Source organism: Paroedura picta, chromosome 3 (genome assembly GCF_049243985.1).
Source record: "Paroedura picta isolate Pp20150507F chromosome 3, Ppicta_v3.0, whole genome shotgun sequence".
Taxonomy (NCBI): Eukaryota; Metazoa; Chordata; class Lepidosauria; order Squamata; family Gekkonidae; genus Paroedura; species Paroedura picta.
Window position 1 is genome coordinate 35,835,061 of NC_135371.1, and position 23,558 is coordinate 35,858,618.

General features: G+C 42.1%; 1 protein-coding gene across 2 annotated transcripts in view; it reads right to left on the minus strand.

Annotated features, from left to right (window-relative positions):
- Positions 1-402: 402 nt before the first annotated feature.
- The window catches only part of SRGAP3 (SLIT-ROBO Rho GTPase activating protein 3), a 229,960-nt gene continuing 206,804 nt past the window's right edge, over positions 403-23,558 (minus strand). For both annotated transcript variants that reach the window (XM_077325275.1, XM_077325274.1), the window contains exons 16-22: positions 22,717-22,822; positions 22,293-22,520; positions 17,577-17,656; positions 13,466-13,646; positions 11,360-11,509; positions 10,800-11,127; positions 403-4,969 (exon numbers count right to left, since the gene is read on the minus strand). In XM_077325275.1, coding sequence (XP_077181390.1) covers positions 4,553-4,969; positions 10,800-11,127; positions 11,360-11,509; positions 13,466-13,646; positions 17,577-17,656; positions 22,293-22,520; positions 22,717-22,822 — 1,490 coding nt within the window. In that variant the 3' untranslated portion in view covers positions 403-4,552. The remainder of the gene's footprint in view (positions 4,970-10,799; positions 11,128-11,359; positions 11,510-13,465; positions 13,647-17,576; positions 17,657-22,292; positions 22,521-22,716; positions 22,823-23,558) is intronic.

Below are 23,558 nucleotides of genomic sequence, written 5' to 3' on the forward strand. Positions count from 1 at the left end.
AGTAAAATTGTCAAGCGTTGACCGATCCCCGGTGATAAAAAGGTTGGGGGCCACTGCCTTAGAGGTCTCCCATCCAAATACTAGCTGACAAAATCAGGCTAGCCTGGGCCATCCAGATCAGAGCAAACATACAGGCTTCCTAGTTGCTGTGTTTTGGACCTTTTGTCATTTTCTGTTTTTACTCTATAGTCTGTTCTGACCCAAAATCATGGTCTCTTCTTGGACCATGGACTTTGATTTTGGACCTACTTCTAGATGGTACCAGGGAATGTCTTCGGTCTGACTTGGGTCTTCTAAGTAATCAGTATCTATAGCTAATTGGTGTCCAACATGGCTGTTTCTTTGAGATAAGCATTAGATCCTATATGCTGCTACTGGTGAAATCATGACTGGAATAAATGCTTGAGAAAAGGTAAACTGTTTATTCAGCAGGATGAGTCCACATCCAACCAGTGGCTTGATCTACATGGCATCATCAGCATACATAACATAAGTTCCAATCAGACACTCTAACTGAATGGCATTTTATCATACATTACAGAGACAATATTCATAAGAGGGGACAACAATCATTATACAGGGCAGCCAACCAGCAGTTTCCTAAAAGTTTTCTGGCAAGAACAAAAAGCAGCCACTGAGAAGCAAAATTGGATTCAGGAGTCCTATTGCCAGACTCTGAAAACTGCAGCACTGCTAGGACATGATATAGTCCAGGCTTTACCAAAAAAAAAAGGGGGGGGGGAACCCTATTAGTTATTGTTCAGTCTAAGAGAGGGAAAGTGCATGGTCCTTATATTATTAAAGGGTCTTAAACATTTACATTGTTTTCTTAATGACAGTTTCTGTACAGCAATAATTATAAGGGTGGGCGCAATTGCTTTTAAGTTAGCACCATCACACGCATCACTTGGCGGAACAAAAGACACTTTCATCAAGTTACAGGGAAGCGAAGAGTTTACATTTACAGTCAACAATTTCTGGGGATTAGCCAAAGGAACTTTGGTCAAGAAAAGGTACCAAGTGTGAGATCAGCAGTTGGGTCAAGGAGATCTCATACCTTGCGCTACGTGGCAGAAAATACACTTTTCCTTCCCTTTATGCCTACCAGTACTAAGATGTTGGTACCCATGAGTTTCCTTGCTGGCCAATAAGCAAAAGGAACATTTTTCATTGCCAATGTTTTAAGGTTTGAGATTTGCTCATGAGAAGGCGATGCCTAGCATTTTTCTTCAACCAAACTGAGTGTGACAAACGGAACAGTAACCCCTCCGAATGCGGGAATTACACTAGGGAATTATATAAATCCTAAAATTACTCTTAGATTGACCTACCATAAATGCTCCGATGACTGATTTTTGCAATCAGCAATCCACGTGGATAGAACAAATGCAGCATGATGAGTGAGACACAAGTGAATTAAACCACCTATGACTTTCTCCTCTGTGCATTTTGAATTATCCCTCAGTGAAAATTCAGACTCAAGCCTCCTTCATTTGTACTTTACTTGCAAAACCCACCAGGACACTTTTGCTTTCTATAAGAAAAAAAGTTGCTAGTAGATTCAACCCAAATTCTATATAACCACGTGTATAGGGATGTAAAAAATCCGCAACCTGAAATTTTAATGCTTCATCTAGAGCATATGTTGCATATCCTTTTTGCGCGACAAAGAAATACAGGAGAAATAAGCCTGTAACACAACAGGCTCACTTGGTACGGGTAGTTTGTTATATTCAAATATATTTTATGCTCATATGCGTATAGGGGCTAAGAAAATTAAAAGAATTAAAGCAAGACACCCACAAGCATAACATTTAACTGTACAAGAGATTTCTCGATGCGTATAGCTCTCAAGCACGTCTAATCGAACCATTTGTTCTGGTGCTCAAAAAGGCACTTAAAACAGTTAAAAAATAGCACTAATCAAAGATGAAAAAATAAAACAAAAATAATTTAATAGAAAAGGCATTGGAAGTTTAACCTATCGTTATGAAGAAAAATAAACTCTCAAATGAAGTCATCGTCGGTTTTGTTCTCAAATCATTTCCAAAAAGCATTCAAAAAGAAAGAAAACAGTGCCAAAGAAACTGTTTTCTGTAAACTAAGGCAGAGGGGAAATTACTGGCAATGAAGATACAACGGTTTGCCAAATGGCTATCTTTTCTTTTTCCTCTCCACACCCTGAAAGCCACATTTGCTGGGTCATTATTATAACAAACTGAACATCTGCTTTCACAATGACCACTGGGTTACTCTAAAGTTAGGGAAGGTGCAGGGAATGCGTAGAACATCAGGGCAAGGGCAGGTTAAAAGCATTCCATGAATGAACGGGGGACGGGGTGATTCCAAACTCCACCATTAACTTACTGTGGCAATTATGAATGCCTATAACATCAGTGGACATCTAGGCAAATGCTATTTCCCCTTGCAATAGTACATTTAGGAGCAAGGATAAAATCTCTACCATTCAGTACCTTCCTTCTCACTGCAGTTGGGAAGGTCAGGATTTAAAGGGAGGAAGGGAGGAGCTGTTTTTCATTTGTATTGATGTCTTTCTTGTTAGGTTGAGCAAACTACGAAGTGCAAAACTTTGGTGAGTATTGTTGAGTCTCAACTAAACTGTAAAAAACAGATTACATTTTTAGCAGTTACTTTCCAGCATTTAAGCATGTACAGCAATATATAAACAGGCTAGAACAGGCAAGGAGCAGTTATGAGAAGAGGGCACATGGAATGAAACATGCTTGCATACTAGGTATAGAAAAGGAAAACACAAATGCACATGTTCATTTTATATCTTCTACCGCCATATGGCTGGTATGATTTATGCATACAGATAGGGATCTGGATAGATATATGTTTTCCAAGTGAAGTGTAAAAATCATAGTATTGCTGCTTCATGGTAGGGTGTAAATTAGGCAACAGAAAACAAAATTCAAAGTTCAATACACCATGAGAAAACAAATTTCCTTAAAACAAACCTTACTGGAAGAAGAAAAAAACCAATGGCTAGCTTCTTTTTAAAATAATGGCCACTGCAAAATTAAATCCAGCGGTACCAAGACGAAAAAGAAATGTCCTGGGTATTTTAACAGTGACACCCTAAGCAAGTCTACTCCCAATCCTACTATAGTCTGTTCAAGGGGGCTTATTCCCAGGAAAGTGTTCTTAGGATCTAAGTGTCCAGTTTGAAAGAGATTTGTCAAAATGTAATGTTAAAACGATGCAGTGGTATTTAAAATACTAACGCTAGCTTAGCCAATGGGTGAATATTACAAAAATCCGTCAACAAAGGACAAAAACAAAAATAGCAGCAAGAGTCTTGAATTCGATGAACTGAGAAAAGGCCTGGTTATCATGCAACTCCCCTAGTTCTCTTTGTGTACCTTAATTGCTAAATGTTTAGAGAGGGAAGAAAAAGATGTTCGTTCATTTTTCATAAACCCAAATTGTCATATATTGTTATTTTATAATACAGTACAGAAAGTGCAACATTTTCACCTCATCAGGTCCATTATATGTCTGACACTGTCAAATATGGCTCATGCTATTCATGCAAGGGACATAGGAGTCTGAATCAAGACTCTGGCGCGCTGTTGAGTAAGGTGGAAGTGAATGTGGTTTTACCAAAGCTTCCTTGCCTGTTTTAATCCAGTCCCCCCACCCAAACGAATCATTAGCAAAAAGGGAGGGAATAAATATTTCAAACACTATATAAGTTAGCCTATTTATTTATTGTTATCAACCACAGGTTACTTCAGAGTCCTCTTCTGCTTTGAAATTTTCAAGACAGTTCGGAGTTTCTTTTGTACACACTTAATATTGTGCTACAACATGAAGTACGGACAGATAATCTGAGGTTCCCTCTTTCCTGAGAGGGAAGATGTACTACTTTTCATTTCTGTGTATCCACAGGTGGTTTAATCTTCCAGCCAGGAAATGACCACAGTTTCCACATTTCAATGAAGCACTGTTAAGAGATGACTTTGAAGATGGCAAAATCCATCCATCCAGCCGTGCAAACTTGATCTTCAGATGCACTTTGGCATTTGCAGGGCCACAGTTGAGCCAAACCCCATGTTATCTCTCCTTAGTGACTCTAAAGCCAGACTGGTATGAAATATATGATTTCAGGACTGACCAATCTTCTATTGCTTAATGCACAGTTGCTGCATAACCCACACACGCACACACATACAAAAACTTTCTCTAACATAAGTCTAAGGGTGAGTTTCTGAGGTAAATCTACTAAAATGTTACTGGGCTATGTACAGTTCCATATATACTTCTACACAGACTTGTATGTTTCCAGTGGTAATACATAAAATGGCCATCTTATTTGGCTGTACAGCTTTCCAGCAAACTTGATGAACATGTAACTATTACAATGTTGTGTAATCTCAGTTCCCAGTGCCATGCTTTCCACATAAGCAGTTTCATTTCCTTTTTCTTTAATGACATCATTTGTACAATCTCAGCTTCTGTCCAAAATCATGAAAGCCAGGAAGGAGCAACCATTTTCCCAGCCAAGATTCCCTTGGGATGGTGTGAGCTACATGGTGCCAGATTTATCTGAGGAACTGTTAGGGAAGATCTTCTCTGTGGGCGTCACTGCAGGACTACCCATTCCTGAGCTGCTACTGCTACTGGATCGATGTTGAACAACTGGCCTGATGGGTCTCATGGGAGGTGGTCTAAGCTGAGCTCCAGCAAGCCGAGCAGAGAGGGCGGGCTTAAAAGTAGTCATCATTTCAGTCGTAGAGCTGCTGCTACGCCTCATCGCGGCATCCGGATCCCTGATCATGATGGTATGAAGGGGACTGGCAGGTTCAGAATTGACGGAACCAATCTGTGGGTTCTTCATCGGTTCAAGTGTATCTAGGACAACATCAGGGGCTTGCTTCACAGTATTTTGCCTTTCAAGCTCACGCAGCTCATTCAGCGCTGTACTCATAGTCTTTTCAATGTCCTACAAATATAATACATGCAAACAGAAAGGCAATAACTATACTTGCATTGCAGTTTTACTGATGCGCTTATACCTAAACACCACTTCCTTGGCCCCTGCAGAGATAGGGTTGGGACCAAAGAACCAGGAGTGAAACAAAAGCAGTTCTGCTGTTCTGGCAGTAGTGGAAGACCTGATAAAATGCTAAAGTAAGCAAGTTTTAAAACTGTTTCCATGCACTTACAGAAAGCAATCTCTAGGTTTCACTTTCATGTACAACACTTTAACATGATGATTTTGTCGTATATTTAACGTTAGATCAAAATGCATTTACAAAATATCTCATTTGACAATTACGCTCTGGCAGTGATGTGGCGCTAGTTTTTTTGTTTTGTTTTATTTAGTATTAAAACCAATGTTTTAATTGTTTTTCTGACTTTGTATATATTTTAGCTCCAGTTTTAATGGTATGTGTTTTTTGGGGGACTGGTGTGATTTTATAATGTGCATTTTAATTTATTGAAAGCAGAAAGGTAGGATTATAAATTTTGTAATCAAATACATATTTATAATATAAAATTTAATTTTAAGTTTAAATTTTAATTACACAAGTGAATACAAAATGGCAATTCCTCCAACTTGTAGCAGTTATGGTTTAAAAATTATTTAAGAACAATAAAATGCATGGTGTTAAAATTAACATATCATAAGTAAAATATAACAACGAATATTGCTGCTACTCTGTCCTTTTCCTTAAACTCCTGGCATCAAGGAATGTTCCTGACATCCAGAAATCCATACAGCACACAACGTAAGCAATTTCTGCTGCACTGAGTAGAAAACAAATGTGAAAGACAGGTCTTGGCATAGAACTTAACTAGGCTCTGGAAATTAACATTTGATAACAGGGCATGAGGAAGAGACTTGGCCTGCTTGGGCAGATCAAATTGTCAAAAAAAAAAAAACACCCAATGAGTTTTGGAATATACGTACTGAAGAGGAATAGTCATTAATGACAATAATACCTTAAGGCAACAAACATTGTCACTTCATGCAGAAAAGACAAAACAATTAAAAAAAACTTGAGATGGGCTATCTAATAGTAGTGGAAGCTTCCTTTCAAGTCCTTCAAGCTATTATATTCTCAACCTCATAGTCTTCATTTGGAACAAACTTCCGAAATTGGCATAATCTCAGCTTCTCTTTGAAGAATTAGATCTCTAGGATACCCTTAGTACTGTAGGGGAGTATGAAGCTCAGCCACACCTCCAACATCTTATTTTGTTAGGAGACCACTCCGTGAAATTTATTTGAATATTGTGTCTGGATAATTTTTAATCAGAAAATGATCTGAAGTGTTTGATTCTGAACTTTCAGCACAACATCCTTGGCTGTTCTCAAGCAACTGCTGTTTCAGGTGCACTTAACTGAGCAATCAGCTGTTTTTTTGATGTAGGAATATCTACTGGCGCACTGCCTGGGATGGAAATGGCCACAGACATGATGTTTCTGCAACAGCAGTAACAGTGGCAGCAGTGGAAACAGCAGTGGGAATGGCCACGGTGGCAGAGTCAATGGCTGTTGTGGCGGCAGCAGTGATGGCCACCTGGACTCAGTGCTCAACTTCACCAGCCACTACCATGCTCCTTCCTACTGCGGCCAAGGGCCCGTCTCCTCCTGGCTTCATGCCAAGATGCAGGAGCTAGGGATGAGGACACGTCCGGCCATGGAAGACGGCAGGTGGAGGAGGCAGCTGGGCCGACAAACATGGCAGCCGGAGTGGCACGTAGCACTGGGGAAAAGGGAGCCTGTCACAAGACAGGCAAGGTGAGCTAAGGGCAGCCACAGTCTATTCTGCCTCCATTACCCACTGGACCTCGGCACCTGCCCCACCTGGCAAGGCATGGCTACAGGTGAGCCAGCAGCTCCCCTGATCCATTCCAGGCCTTCCTGGGGCGGAGAGAGGGCCAAAGCCACCTGCAGACCGGGGGGAGTTCTGGGGCCAGCTTGGCTACAAATGCTAGGCCGGCCCAGGCCAACAGCCAGGCAAGAGTCACCCTTAGACCACCGTTGAGACCTGGGACAGGAAGCAGGTTACCGCTCTCGTGTGTACAAGTGGTGGTGGTGCAGTAATCAGATTGTCGTTGATTATGTGGGAACACATAATCTGCAACAATCTGATTCTCGTGCATTGTTTTCATATTCCTTGACAATTTGAAAAAGGTATTCTGATTTAATGTGGAAATACTTGACACCTGTACTTCATTTGCGTCTTGTTCTTACTATCCTTTCTTCATTCTATTTTCTTTCCCCCCTCTCCACCTTCTTAACATAAGAGCACACGATCAGACCAGTGGTCCATCTAGTCCAACATTATGTCTTACATAGTGGTCAACCAGTTCATCTGGAAGTCCAACGACAAGGTATAAAGGCCTCCTGGCACCAGTATTCAGAGGTTTATTGCCCCTGAACATTATACTTTCTTTTTGTCACCATGGCTAGTAACCACTGATAGACTTATCTTCCATGAAATTGTCTAATCCCCCTTTAGAAGCTGCTTATGCCTCTGGCCATCAATGCATCCTCTGCAATCAATTCGACATTTTAATCACTCACTATATAAAGAAATATTTCCTTTTGTCCATCCTGAATTTACTGCTCAACAGTGTCATTGGGTGCCCTCAACTTCTAGTATTTTGGGAGAGGAAGAGAAAATTCTCTTAGTCAACTCTTAGCCCAAAACATTATCTCTTCTGGAAGGCATTTCAGAATAAAATTTGATGAGCTTGGGGGACTCTTGTCCCCTTACCTTTTTATGTCACAGGTAATAGGCAAGACTAAGGTGGCTATCAACCTGCTAACAGAAGGTATGTCAGATTCATTTTTAATTTCCTTCTCTGCTAGCCTTTGTACCCACACTAGAAGTAATGGCCTATACAAACAATTACTAATTTCTTGTAATAGCAACCTGTAGAGCATCAGAGAAAGAGTTCCCACTGTGCCATGCAAAGAAAGCACTGATATTTTATTTGGTTTACTGCTGTGCAAATGAAACACTAGGCAAAAGAAAAAGCTATTTCAATCAGAGCAAAAGTTCACATTTCCCTTAAGGAAAGTCATGGAGACAACCCACAGAATGGCAAAACAACAGAATGCCATTCATCTTTAGAAATCCAAAGCATTATCGCCATTACTGTTACGGTTACTATGGTGAAAGTTTCAGAGTAACAACAAGCAGCAAAGTGACAACATAGTCAATCAATCAATCAATCAAGAGCCCACATAGAAAAGGTTGGAGGGTTTGAAAAGCTAATAAGTGTTAGCCTTAAAATAAACAGCACCATCAACATTTCCTTAGCCTATGCAACCTAAGAGTTGGGGGGGGGGGGAAACTGGTGTTTTTCTTGCTTCTTCTTTTAAAGTGCCAGTACTCATGTATCAGGTGTTCCAGTTTCCCAAAACGAAAAGAAAAAAATGGCAGATGAGAAGAAATAGATTTCTTATACAAAGACCGTAAGTGACACTATCCTAAGGAATCTCAAAGCAGCCTACAATTTCCTTCCCTTCCTCTCTCCACAACAGACACCCTGTGAGATAGGCAGGGGCTGAGAGAGTTCTGGTAGGACTGGTCTGTGAGAACAGCCCTCTCAGGGCTGTGACTACCCCAAAGTCACACAGCTGGCTGCATGCAGAGGAACGGGGACTCAAACCCAGCTCACCAGATTAGAAGCTGCAGCTCTTAACCACTACACCAGTAGTGAGTCCCACTCACAAAAAAGCTCCAGGGAAAATTGCCCCCCCCCATTCAGTTCCTAATGGCAATCTGCAGACACAGTTACTTGCTGTTTCAGATTTAAGAAACAAAACTAAGTATCAGATCGCAACCCTCTTGTATTTTTTTAACAAGTGCTTGTTAGTGCTTTTATGTTAGCGCTTTTATGTTAGTGCTTGTTAAATGCCAAACAAGCAACCTTCTGGCCTGGGAGAGAAAATTTTTAATGAAATGACTGATGATATTTACTAAGAAACTCAGCCCAGCTACAAGTCACAAAAAGTATTTAATGAACTGCAGCTCAGTTCAGGAATCCCCTATGGGATTTGTTTGTTGTTGGGTTTTTTTTTGGCAGATGCAGGAATTACTGCTACATACATGTATACCTAAGACAAATGCAATATGTGAAGAAGTAAGACAGACTTCATTTCCTATGTGGACACACCCACAATATTCAGAATTCACTGAGAACAAATAAGAGGACCTCAACCACCAGTTTTCCAATGCATCATTTCACCCATTACAGCCTGCTTTCAAATCTTCTGAGAAACCACAATGAAGTGATTGTCTTGTGCTTTTCAATCAACTCACTCAGAACAGCTTCACTAGAAGTCACGAGCCGCACAACCATTTCAGAGTGCTGAATCAAACTCAGTATAATTTATCTGTATTTGAAATCTCTGTCACTAATCTCCAGTAGCTCCAAGTGGTTGCCAGAAACTCTGAGGCTTGAATGAGGAATCTTACAGGCTGAGATCAAGACTAAAACTAGATTTCTAAGCAAATAAATACATTTCCCCCAAGCAACAATTTCTGGTTTATGAACACAGTAGGAGGGGGGAAACTCAGGTTAGGAGATAAGCATTTGCAGAGAAAGGTCAGCAGGATGGGGGGGGGGGGGGCTTGGCTTAGCTGAAGAAAACACCGAAAAAAAGTACCTGGTATTTTCTAATATTTTCTAAGCCAAATATAGTTTCAAGCATCTGTTCTGACCACCAGTATAGCTGGCCTGAATAAAAGCCATTTTTTCTGGCTATATATGGGAATATTCCGCTATACCAAGCAGCGGGGGCCACAACAGCTGAGAACTCCTGCGACCCAAGCTGATCTTCCCACGTCTTCAGGCTTCAGTGAGAGAAACATCCCTATGGCAGGCAGATCGTGGGGAACAAAAGCCAAATGGCTTCCAGCCATTTTAGCCTAAGGGCTTGCCAAGTCAGCCTGTCAGCTGCTAGGTTTAAATGGCTGCAAGCCATTTAACCATTCATTTCACGGTCCCCCGCCAATTGAGGGGGGGGCAAAACAAAGGGTTTAAATGGCTGCCAACCATTTAAACTGCCCAATTCTGTTCCCCCCACTTCGAAGCAGTAGGGAACAAAGTTGAGCCAGCCAAGCCTGCTGTCTCCACAGGCTCAGCTGTTTGGCAAGCTCTCCTGGGTTTGAACCAGGCCACCCAGCAGACCCCAAACTGAGCCTGCAGACACAGCTCTCTCTGCAGGATCAGTAATTCGGTGGTGTCTGATGCCATTCAAGCCAGGCTGCCCAGCAGAGCCTCAGCTGAGCCTCCAAGGAATGTTCTTCCTGCAGGGTTGGTTGCTCTTGGGTTTAGCCTTTGTTTTTAGCAACTTTGCCACTGCTTTTTTCGGTTTGGGTCTATTGGAACCCCATAAGTTCAGGATTTCAAAAAAAAAAAAAAACACCTTGATCTGAATACTCTACTGGTATTTGGATCTGGCTTTTTTCAGGCATCCTGAAATTTTGAGACGGTCCAACAGACCCAAGCCACAAATACTGGAGTGGGGGTGGCATTGCACAGCCCTAGTGAGCATCAGAGACATTGTGGGATAGCAGTCACCTTCACTCCATCCAAGGGTCAACTAGACCCATCAAGCAGTACTGCAAATGCTGCTGGGCTTCATTCACCTACTTAAGAACGAGGATGGCCACACTGGATGGCCATCCAGCAATCCACACTGGTTTAGCATGGGCTTGGGTCAACCTCCCGCCCAAAATCTTCCCCCTAAATATATATGCTCATATGTTCACAGTATGTATCTCTTTTATAAGGATCTCCTCTACCTCTGCCAGTGCTTCTGCTTCTAGTGATTTCTGATCCCCAAGACTGCTGTGCCGAGTTGAGCTGCAAGCAGGCCTCAATGGGTGGCCGTCCGTCATAGCTTTCCTGTCTGGATAATTGATGCTGCCAGCACTGCCAAATGTTGCCATCCTGCGCTTTTCTGGGCTCTCCATCCTGCTTCTGTTCAGTGGCAAAATATGAGGGCTGCTGGGACAAGCAGCTGCTCGAGGAGGGGTGTCTATTCCAGGACCAATCCCTCGTGGGGGGCTGTGTGTGTCTCCTCCACTCCGACGACGAGGGATTGCAGCTCCATCTGATCTCAGTCGCACCCTATAAAAAAGTCAGGATCATGAAATCACTCATCCAAGCTTCCATAGCAATCCAATTAATGATCTCTGCAGACCCCTTTTGTGGTGCAAATTATGCAACTATGTCCTGAATTCCCCACAATCCATGCATTTCAAACTTTCCCCAAAATATGACATGTCTATATCAGAACAAATCAGTTTCCAATCTGCAGTCTCTCCCCGAAATCCATATTCAGAACAAATTAATTTCCTACCGTCCCATTACTCCCCCAAATCCATAGTCTGGAATGTGATCCGTCGGAGACTGGATGTCATTCTTTGACGAGGCTTTATCATCCAACAGGGGTCCGCTGCTGGCCTCGCTGTCTGCCTTCTGGCTCAGGCTGTCAGAGAATGCATCGTCCCTATGAATAATGAAACTCTGTGTCAAGCCAGGGCAAATCCCTTCATGTCAGATGCCTGAGAGAGGAGCTCTACTTAATAGTGCTTTCTTTATACCTGTGCCTATGAGCACAGGTTTAAGGATTTGTGGGGCCCATAGCACCAGGCCAGTTTAAGGAATCGCGGGGCCCTAGCAGAGTGTAATTGCGGTGGGAACAGCCAGACTGGGGGTGTAAAGGCTCCCCACAGTGAAAAGAGATGTCACTCTGAGTGACAGGGGAAAGGGGAGAAGGAAAAGAGGGAAAAGGGGGGGGGGAGGTTACGGCCCTAATCCATGGAGGGAAAGCATTGCACAGGGTCCCTTGAAGTGTGAGGCCCTTAGCACATGCTCCATGTGCTACATGGATAAGCCAGCCCTGTCAATGAGCTCTGTGGACAGCAGTGCTTGCAAATGAAGTAGAGTCCATCATGGAGAGTTAAGACACAGCCCCCACAAAAAGCCTTGTTTTTCTACAATGTGACCCACTTATTCTTTCAACTCAGGCAAGCCCCTGCGAACCAGGAACAGACCCTGAAGCACACTTTCTTGTTCAACTGACCATGGGATCTTTTTTAAAAAATTGTTGTTGTTGTAATTAATGGGGACTGAGACTTTCTTGAGTGTGATGGAATTGGTAGTTGGTGTATGTAAACACATACATTTTCTAAATAAATAAATAACCACTTGATTCCTAAACTGAACCCATCTTGCCCTTTTCCCCCACAACACCACCAATCAACCACTTTCCTTTATTTAAACCAAAAATATTACTAGTCACACAATTCTAAATGCAGTTCTTTATAAGAACAAAAATACTAAGAACGTGTCCATTTCTTTGTTATAAAACTGTGAGGCATCATACTGCTGGCCACTTAGGTGGTAAGGATTAGTGGCAGGTACCTGTAAAAGATTATAATTATAATTTCATTGGATCTCACCTGCCTGTCCCGTTTTTTAATACGTGAACTACAGTTCTGAGAGGTGAGTTCAAAGCAGTTATTCATGCAGAGACAGCATGAACAGCCTCCCCAAAACACGGAGCCAGTTACAGCCATTTCTATACTGGGAGCAATTGAGTAATTTGATCAAACCTGATGCAGAAACATGGAGGAGCTACCTATCCCCATAAAATACATCAAGGGCCCGTGGAGGGAGAGTACTTTGGGTTGTTGCCCCTTCAAAAGGAGGTGCCATCTGCTACAGGCATTTCTTAATGATAAAAGCACTGCTGAAAGGCAGAGACTAGTCAGCATTGGATGCTGGGGTAGTTTAAAAAATGCATTTTGAATTATTTGCCAGATCTAAAAGAGTATTTGCTAGATTTGAGAAATATACAAAATTACAATCAGAATAAAATGAACTGAAAGCTCTGCAATTATTTCTGAGGCGTTTTTGGTTGGTTGGTCATTTAAGTGTCATTCTCTGTAAAGTCTGCAGAGATAAAGGAAAACATCCTGAAAACGAGTTGATTTGTAAATGGAGCCTACTGGTACACATTCTGCTTTGTACAGCTAAATTAGCCCCACTGCTACCTGGTTAACAGGTGTCCATCCAAGAAAAGAAAGGTGCCCTGGCTCTTGTGTCTAGAATATTCAAATGATTGCTGGGTGCAGGTCTCCCAAAATAAGACATAACAGGCATAAAGCACATCAACATTTTCTTGCTCCTGATGCCAGTGCTGATAGTCTCTACTTGCCTGCAGGTCAGGAAGACAAAGACTGGTCTGTCTGAGATGCAATTATTAGTGGCTTGAAAAACAAATTCTACTGGAAAACAAAACAGGACAGAGAAAGAAATGGGCCGTAAATCAACTCCTGTTTCAGTTTTACTCTGAAAGATGCAACTAGCAACCAAACCCAGCAAACTTCATAGCCTACCTGCAACCTGAACACAAAGGGGGAAAAATTACACTTTGTGCAGCAAACTTCTTCCCACTCACATGTCTTGGACCACTATGTACTGATGAGGTATGAGACCATCCACGCCATTATGACGACCTTCCCACCAGTCTTCGGAGGCCCGGTGATACAAAAGCAGTGAGGCTCCTTTCTTGAAGGATAACTCACGTGGGGACCGCCCAATGTAGTCAAACTTTGCAATGGCTTCAATCTGTTCCACTTCTGAAATGCAGAGAAGATGGGAGGGAAGTGAATTATGAAAGAAGATTTATACAACAGTGAAAAACAGAAATTTATCGAAACCATTTAACGCATTCTATACCTCTGTTCTTGATCAAGATTACTTCTTACCAAAGGATAGGGTGTCATACTGTGGCCAACTTCAAACCTTTGCTGCTGTTAGATTTCAGTTTAAGCAAGTTTATTGTATTGTACTTTGGCCACCTCTTGAGAAGGAAGGACTCCCTGGAGAAGAGCCTAATGCTGGGAGCGATTGAGGGCAAAAGAAGAAGGGGGCGACAGAGAATGAGGTTGCTGGATGGAGTCACTGAAGCAGTCGGGGCGAACTTAAATAAGACTCCAGGGAATGGAAGGCCTGGAGGATCATTGTCCATGGGGTCGCGATGGGTTGGACACGACTTCACACCTAACAACAACAACAATTGTATTCTCCTTCTGTGTTCTAAGTAAGGTTCTCCCTTTCTCAGCTTTTTTACTACAGAGAAACTCCTGAAACATTATTTAGTCTTTGAGAAACTCCAGATCATGCAGAATATGGTTGAGAAGCATAGCTATGTACACACCCATGTGGGGCCCCTCCCCTTCCCACCCCCTCCAAGCCCATCATTAGCTGGGGGGGGGGGGTTCGAAATGATGATATATGATCATATCACTCAACAACTGTTTAACAAATTTTAAAATATATTAGAAATTAATTAACTCCCACCCATTCAGGAAACCATTCCAGGGCTGCCAAGAAACCCCAAGGTTTCTAGAGGGGTTAGGAACTGGATAGGTCCAAATCCACTTAAAATATAGAACCCAAATCAAATTATGTGCCTAGACCAAAAATTACACAATTTCATCACTCCATACCTAAAACTGGTCCTTCAAACTGAACTTCAGCTCTCTTTCTGGATCACATAAGTTGGTTCTGCTCATTCTCACATTAGTCATTTTCTGCAGATTTCTTGGCACACATTTTTTGCACAAGTCAATGAGACCATTTCTAGAAACTGCTTGTTCATCTGATTCAGGCACTCAGACCCTTAAGTTCAGAATAGCGATTATGACTACACAGAGTCACTAGTCTGCTTTCCCAAGGCTATGTCACGAATAACATCTAAAAGATGCAAATGGTAACATGCCTACCTACATCCCTGCACCCTTTACTTAAAGTACCACTTACGGATCTACTGGGGTAACTAACCAAGATGTTTATTAAAGACAGCCAGTACTCCCTATCTCAGCATTGATGCATGCTCATAGCAGCTCACCTAATGCCAAATACTGATGAGATCAGATAATGACTTGTTGAACCAATAGTTTGACTTAGTCTAAGGCTGTTCAAACATTCATAGTTGAGTCTAACTGTGGTTAATAAATGGCTACATATCTTGTTAGATAGCCCTTAACTAACCACAATTAGTGGAATGGCCTGCATTCAGACAATTTCTCTAGGCAAAATTCATTAAATTGTGATGTGGTGTTATGTCTGAACTGAAACAATATACAGAGGCAAAAGCAGAATCACCACAGTCAAACTGTCTTTGAAATTTCTGAATAACTTCCCATCTCTCTCCAGTCTAAGTCAACTTACCATCACATGGTATTGTTTATCACAATAGCTGAAAGGAACTGCTATTTATTCAGAGGCAATTTGTCTATGACTACCAGACACCAAGGTAACAAAATGCCATTCTGTCTCAGCTGTGAATTCCCAGATGAATTTTCTTGACCAATTTAGAACCCAGAACAGCTGCTGGAAGAGAATTTAGCATCTCTCCATACCCATCCAGGGCAACGGCACAGTGTAAGAAATCTCACCAAAATCATACATCTTGGCCCTGTTCAAGTGAGGTGGTGGAGGGCAGTAACCAGTAGAACTGAAAGATGATCTCAGAATGAGGTATTAGCGATGGCCATTCTGGAAGCATCAAGACCTGGATTAAATATTGAATTTCTCAAAGGGGCTACACACCAGGAACACTGGGAAAGGGTATGTAAATTCATAAAACAAAACAGCTCTTCTTCTCCATGCTTGTGTCATGGTTAATCACCCAGAAACTCCAATCAGAACTATTAATGTAACCATTCAGGCATAAAATTGCCTAAATGGAAGCTCGCTTGCCTTGACTTTTCAGTTGAAGTAGACTGCTTGTCACCAGGGTTGAAAAATTAAGGGTGACGCCTCCCGCCCATCTTCCCTTTAAACATCCATCTTCAATTATCTAAATTATCCTTTGTCCTCTCTCTTCCCCTTATGACATATTTGCACCAATTGACCATTAGAGCCATTTATGTCATCTCCCCATCATATGCCTCAATAGAACAGGGGCATATAGATGCAACAACATATAGATGCAGCAACAAACAACAAAAAATTAATTTTATATATTCTTTTAAGGAACCATACAGCATGCACACACAGAGTCCTTTTAATCCATGAAATAAATTTAAATGGCACCATGGGACTCCAAGTTTATTATTTCTCACTGATGCCTGAGACAAAGTGGATATAATACGAACATTTTTCACTTTCCGTACAGAAGAAACATGGCTGCATCTCTGCAGCACAATCCTTCTCCCCCACCACTTCGGCTGGCCTGCCTGGCACTGACCAGAGCCTACATCTTTCCCCTTCGGCTTGTGTTCTGTGGAATAGACTTCGGAAGAGGTGAGTGGAGCCCCTCCTTGGAGACCTTCAGAAGGCACTGCAAGGCCTGTCTATTAGGCCAGGACTCTTGAGGGGTGTTACAGGAGCATCTTTTAAGCAAGGGAAGGAGACATTTGAGGTATGTTAATTTATATTGGTTTTTAACTGGAAATGTTTTTAAAGTATGATTCTAAGATACCTTAAGCAGCAAGAAAAGTTGGAGTAAAACGTTTAAAGAAAAACAACATGGCTGTGCCAAATATTATCCCATTTCCATTTGTGGGCTACACTAGGGATAGATGGAAGAATATCAAAATGCTTTTTTTATTCAATGCTTAGCCCCTGCCCACCTTTCTGGTTATTTCTCTCTGTCCTTCCTAGATTGGCTGGTATATCCCATGTGATAGATCAGAGCTCATGTAGTGCATATGATAACATCCCAGTGTTACATAACTAACTAGATTTAGTTCCTGCACTGACATTAATGAAAGCAAATTAGGCTAATTTACTAGATGACTCACATTGGTTAGCCCAGATGACCAGAGATCATATAACATAATATGCTGGCTTGCCTGCCTAAAATTCTACCCATTAGTCATAATGCTACTTCATTATGGGGTTCATATTTAGTGGAACTGAAGCACACTGTGTGAGGGATGTCATTTTCAAAAAATCCTTGGGCTGGGCCTGTTCTCATGCTCTGGGTTAAAACAGACAGGGTCTTATTGTGTTAAAATAACTTTTGGGATGATGGAAAGACAGTTGGATATGTGATTAATTACATTCACTTTCAGTTTGTAATATGCTTTCCAGGCAGAACTTCTACTGAAATCAATTTATGATTTTAAACCAGCCTCTCCCTTCCTAGGATGCAACTTAGCCTTTAATTGCCCCATTCCTACAGAGAAGCCTTTGTTATTCCAAGAGCATATTTATCCTTTTATAACCATTACCTCTATGCCAAATTGGGGGGGAGGAAAGGATACCTTTGTTAACCAGGACATAAGACATGTCCCATAACGCCCTGTAATGAAGTTATAAATATAACAGGTAACCTGGTGTGCTCCTACATGGTCTGCTATGATTTCATGTCTATCACGGTACTTTATCAGTAGCTTTCTTGTGCCTCAAGTACACAGAGACCTATTCTCCAGCGGAACAGTCGTGTGCTAGCCCAGAGTAATTCGATTAGGAACCAAATGCACGTTGATGTTCTCCACGCAGATCTCGGTAGCTTCTCTTAGACTCAATTTTACGCTGCTTGTTTCTGCACTCACCATCGTCGCTGGTGTGTGGCTCCGTGCCGTTGTCATGGTCTGCTTCATCAATGGCGCCTGGCTCACTGTGCGGGCTGTCACTGGAACGAAAGCGTGGCAAACAAATATACGTGACTATTAATATGTAGGAGGAGGGGGAGTAAGAGGCAAGGAGCCAATGCACGGCTATGCAGGACACAAAGGTAATTGGGGGCTGTTATGAATTGTCTTTCAGAACTGCAAGCTTCCAGGGCATTATCCATCAAAAGCCCACCATTTTAATAACTTGCCCCTCAGACTGAAAACTTGACCAGTTCAAAGTAATCAGACAGCTACGTAAACCCGATTTCCTACCCGTTCCAGTCATGGCACACTGACACTCATTTTGTTACCCCATTAGAAAGAAAGCCAAAGATTAGTTTCAAACATTTCGAGGTCTTAATCGCCTCTCATTTTTATGTAAGCGCATTAGGAAGGTCTTAGAGGTACGAGATTTTCACCCAAAGCTGCATCTGGAAATTTAAAAAGCCAAACCAACTCCACACCCCATTCCCCAGCCTAAAACTATTGTTTGGGACTTCCTCATAATTACTTCCCCCTCTAGCGCATAACTGAATAGAACAATGTTCCTCTCTAGAAGAAAACAATGCAGACACATGTTCCAGATCCAATGGATTAGTTTCACAGCAGCCTGTGCCAAAAAAAAAGAAAAGATGCAAAAAACTTGAACCCACTTGTATGTTTGGGGTCAGATATGAGTATATAACCATGGATATTTTCAACTGTTGCTATTTCACAGTGTTGCTTTGTCACACACAAACCAGTATGGCCAATCCTTTGGTTATTCTTTGCCATCTGGTGGAAACCCCTACTGGTTGGCATATTTTATTCAGCCCAGCATAAAGAGATATTCATTGGTTTTGTTCCTGGGATTCAGCAGCCCAAGAGCGTCCTATTTATTTATTTGTTTGTTTATTTATTTATTTATTTAGATTTTTATACCACTCTTCCCTACAGCTCTGAGCGGTTTACATTAAAAATGAGCTGCTTGCCTGGTGGGCAGGAGAGACCCCAGATATGCTGTCACCAGGGCCATAATCTCCTGCGCCAGCAGCCATCACCTACTAGCCAAGCCTGGTTCTTTCTCTCCTAGCAGTCCTTTTACAAAGCCAGCAGGAAGAACAAAGAGCAAGAGAGAAAGTTATTTATGCCTCCATGTGCTGATGCTGACACCACCAGATACCACCAGCTCTTCTAACTCAAAGCTGTTATTTTAAGGACAAAAGAAAGGGGAGTCCAGGTTAGGGGTGGGCATGAACCTGCTGATGAACCAAAAGTTCAGAGTTTGCGAAAGTTTCAGAAACTGACAAGCCACAATGAATTTCCCCAAAAGGTGGGTAGCAGATAATTTTGCTTGGGACCCTTCATGAAGAGCAGAATGTTTCCTCTGTGTTCTGCTCCTCACAAGGAACAATTGAAAGAATGGGGGCTCCCTGCCACTCAGCTGTTTGGTTTAAATGGGTTAGAGCCATTAAGCCATTAAACCCTGCTTTGAGCTCTGCAGGTGTTTCTTCAAATGGAAATTTTCCTCAATGGTTGTCCTTTGAATATAAGTATCATGAATATCCAAATTGTGAAATTCAACCTCTACTGAATAATATAGCATATATATTGGCCTTTGGCTCTTCAATATGGGGATGCATGATATTCATGATATTTACATTCAAAGGACAACCATTGAGGAAAATTTCCATTTGAAAATGGGACATATCTAGAAACCGTTCTGTTTGGATCCTATCTGAGAATAAACAAACAAGAACGAAGAACCCTTTACTTTATTTATTTTGTAATAATTTTAGTAACATTTAGAGTAGCCTTGGGATAGGTTTTTTCTCTCTCTCTTTATATTCACTACAAACACACTTGTCTATATTTGCCCCTCTAAACTAGGATGCAGAGCCTCATGTGGCACAGAGTGGTAAGGCAGCAGACATGCAGTCTGAAGCTCTGCCCATGAGGCTGGGAGTTCAATCCCAGCAGCTGGCTCAAGGTTGACTCAGCCTTCCATCCTTCCGAGGTCGGTAAAATGAGTACCCAGCTTGCTGGGGGGTAAACGGTAATGACTGGGGAAAGCACTGGCAAACCACCCCGTATTGAGTCTGCCATGAAAACGCTAGAGGGTGTCACCCCAAGGGTCAGACATGACTAGGTGCTTGCACAGGGGATACCTTTACCTTTACCTTTACATGTGTATGTCATGTAAGATGTACTTCTGTTTTGGCAAGTAAAATTACTTTCTCTTACCATTGGAGTCAGATTATATTTGTAATTTATTTGCACAGCATTGGGGATACTGTGCAAAGTTTCTGTGCTTCCATGGCAAATAGTTTCTTTTTTTACATTTAACCAACTATGTCTGGCAGGGGCTCTTGGGAATTGTAGTCCATGGACATCTGGAGGGCCGCAGTTTGACTACCCCTGGTCTACACTGTTATGCCCACCCCCTCAATAGAAGGTTTCCAGCGACATCTTTACATACGCAGCAGTGTGCAAAACTAAAAATTGATTTCTATCAAATCTTTATTTGCTTGCTCTTGTGTTACATGACACCTGTACTAGAAATAGCAATCTATTTCTTCGAATTCTCAATGAAACTGGTGAAATGATAGATAAAAAGAAAACTCCTGTCATTGCTTTTCTTCTAATGAAGCTATGTTTGATCACAGGTTTATATCCAGCAATGACATTTAATTCATCAACCTAGATTCAAATAACCAAGTTGCACCAGCAGGCTATGATTTTCTCTTCATACCTAGGACTAAACTTCCTGCGAGGAATGTGTGAGAATTTCTGTTGTGGGGCTCCATGCAAACAAAACATACAGCAATCTAACAAAATGAAAGTGAGAACTACACACACTCCAACGGATACTCAGTCTAATGAACTCTTTCTCTTAGCAAATGCATAGGGAAAGTAGAACACTGTTGATTTGTTTTATTTGGGATTAAGTTAAATTTGCTCCATGCTTTTTTTTAAAGGCCATATCGAGCTGACACACGAAATGCAAACTCTGCACTCTGAATTGGACAAAATAAGTGGACAATATAAAAGTTGTTCAGTGTACATTATTGTACATTTAGTGTGTGGGCTTTTCTACTACTCAGGTCTTTGCAAGAGACTGCACAAACTGTGCAGGTGCTGCATACTTCAGAAGAAAAGGTAATAAATGGGTTTCTGCTGCTGTTCTTGTCTTTTCCAGACCTCATCTCAATACCAATGATATAAGATGCCAACTCCTCTTTGAGTCAGGCACACAATAAGGTTGGTCCTAGAGATCTGGAATTACAACTGACCTACAGAATACAGAGATCAATTCCCCATGGTGGAATACTTGTACTGGGGGGGGGGGTAAAATCTATGGCATTCTACCCCTCTCCAGCTTCTCCCCCACCTCCACATCTCCAGGAATTTCCTAACCTGGAGATAGCAGTCATACACACAGAGGAGTGCTGGGGGGGGGGGGGATAAAGAAAGCAAGCTGCCCTGGCCCCCACAAGTCAGTGATGCATGTTGGTCAGAGAATCAGGTTAATATCTGGGAAATCCAGGGTCCGGCCACCACTCCGCTATGCATTGTACTGGATGGCCTTGGTCCAGTCCCACTTACACTCAGCCTACATCACAGAGTTGTTGTGACAGTAGAAAGGGAAGGAGAGAAACATGAATGCTGCCCTGAGCTTCTTGGAGGAAGGGTGAGATAAATTTGTTTGTAATATTGGGGGTCCCCAACATACAAATTCATACTGCCTAAGTTCAGCAGACCAAGAAGGTTGTGCATACAGAGTCAAACAGAAAGATTATTTCCCTAGCCTGTGAACTGGCATCCATGATTAACAGTAAATTCGTTTTAAAATGCTACATACAAAATATATGTCAACATTCCAAGTGCTTAAGTAAGCTAACATCTATTAACAGCATTTTAGAGAGCGCCTAGGAAAAGGCCCAAGATAATATTTTAACTCCCTGCAGCCCAAGGCACTAACTCAATATTTGACAGCCAAGGTCCTCTGACTCGCATCAATGTCTGGAATCTTGTGTGTCTTGCATTCTCCAAACTGCTGCACAATTAGCACCTGCCCTTCCCCAAAGTCTTCTGCATACACTAGAGGATTCAGAGGGCCAGGAGTGTGTTTATGTCGAAGGCAAAAGTACTAAGCCAACCAGTAGGCACCAACATTTGCAGCCCATCAGTCGCTAAGCTTCCTGAAGACGTGGCTTGCATTATTTCAAATTGTACTGTCAATTATGAAAGCAACAATTCTCTTTACTATATGCATCCATGGATTCTAAATAGCAGTCCCAGCCACTTAGGCCAAAGCAGTATGCCTATAGCACAATGCCAACGTGATGTAGAGTTTAAAGAGATGGACTGGGATTGGGGAAATCCAGGTTTGAATTCTCGCTCACTGGGTGAGCTTGGGCCAGTCACACACCCTCAGGCTGACCTTCTTCACAGGGCTGTTGTGAGAATAAAGCAAAGGAGAGGAGGAATAATGTAAACAGTTTTGGGCTCCCACTGGTGTGAAAGATGGGATATAAGTAAGTAATAAATATTTTTTTTAACCTTCATCTCAACTGACAACAAAATGTAGTGGAACATCTCTTGCTGAATTTTTTTTTTAATCCCTAAGCTTTCAAGATGTCAAAAGGCACAAATTTCCATTTCTATGTTCCTTACCAGTACTCTTCCCCACCAGTCATGCATTTCTCATAGACAGGTCCTTCTAGTTCCCTGAGGCTGGGGAAGATGGCCTCGTGATTGATTATGATGGTTTTGATGACCTCGTTGACGTGAGCCTGGCAGGACACTGGATCCTGTCCATCTGGAATGTGCATTAAAGTCGGTCCAAAGCAGATGGCCAGGTTGTAGGGATCCATCATGTTCTCATCACTATATTGCGACAAGCTGCAAATACAAGCAACCCACAGCTACGCCACCGAATTATCAACTGTTAACACAAACAGGCCTCTACAAGCAGTCCCCTGCAGCTGGGCCAAGGATGGCCATTATGGTCAAGATGCACTAACACCCATCAGACCACTGAGCAGGGAAAGGAATTTTCAACTCAGGTCAAAAATAAGAAGAAAGTGACTTGACTCACTGGTTGAGGAAAGCAAAGAGATATCTCATGACAATGACGACGGCTCGCGGCAAGGTAATAAGGATTTGCTGGATCTGATGCACTCTTTCTGCAAGATTTTCAATTTCTGCAATATAAGAATTTACAGTAGCCCATTAAAGTTCAACATCTGACCCAGACAATTAACCGGCCAGTCCTCAGGCATTTGTTGGCAGTATATTCCCTACAAATCCAAAAGAACTGTCAGAATCAGCCAATAGTACAGGCCTATATCTTCTGTCTTTTGCCATCAGTGGGGCAGGCTTTTCTCTCTGCACTTTACCTTAAACTTATTGGGTCAAACCCAGTGATCTGTTGGTGGAAAGCAGGAACAGCTGCCCATCTTCCCAGCTCTCCCCTCTCCTCCAGAAACCATTTCTGACCCTTGGGACACTTTCTTTCCAAGGTCATAGAGCCCATGTAGAGCAGTAGCCACACAGCTCTGGAGGCTGCACTGGGGAGGAAATCTCTGTCAGCAGAGGTCTGCTTACACAAGAGATAAAAGGGAGCAATGTCAGCCCTCACACACGCACTGCGGCTTCTTGACACACAGGGCTATTATGCCACACAAGTCCAGTAACTCCAGAAATAGGCTTTCCTAGGGTCAGAAAGGACTGCTATAGGGAAGACAGGGCCAAGGCGATCACAGATTTCTGTGTGGACCTTGTTTGCAATGGATCTGACCCACTGGGAGGAATACATGAAGGTTTTTATGATGGTGGTCTGCCCATGTAAAGTGTACTAGACTCTAAGAAGAAGCCTGATATTTTTGTATGTATTTAAATTATTATCCTATTATTATTTAGGGATATGGTAAAGTTGAA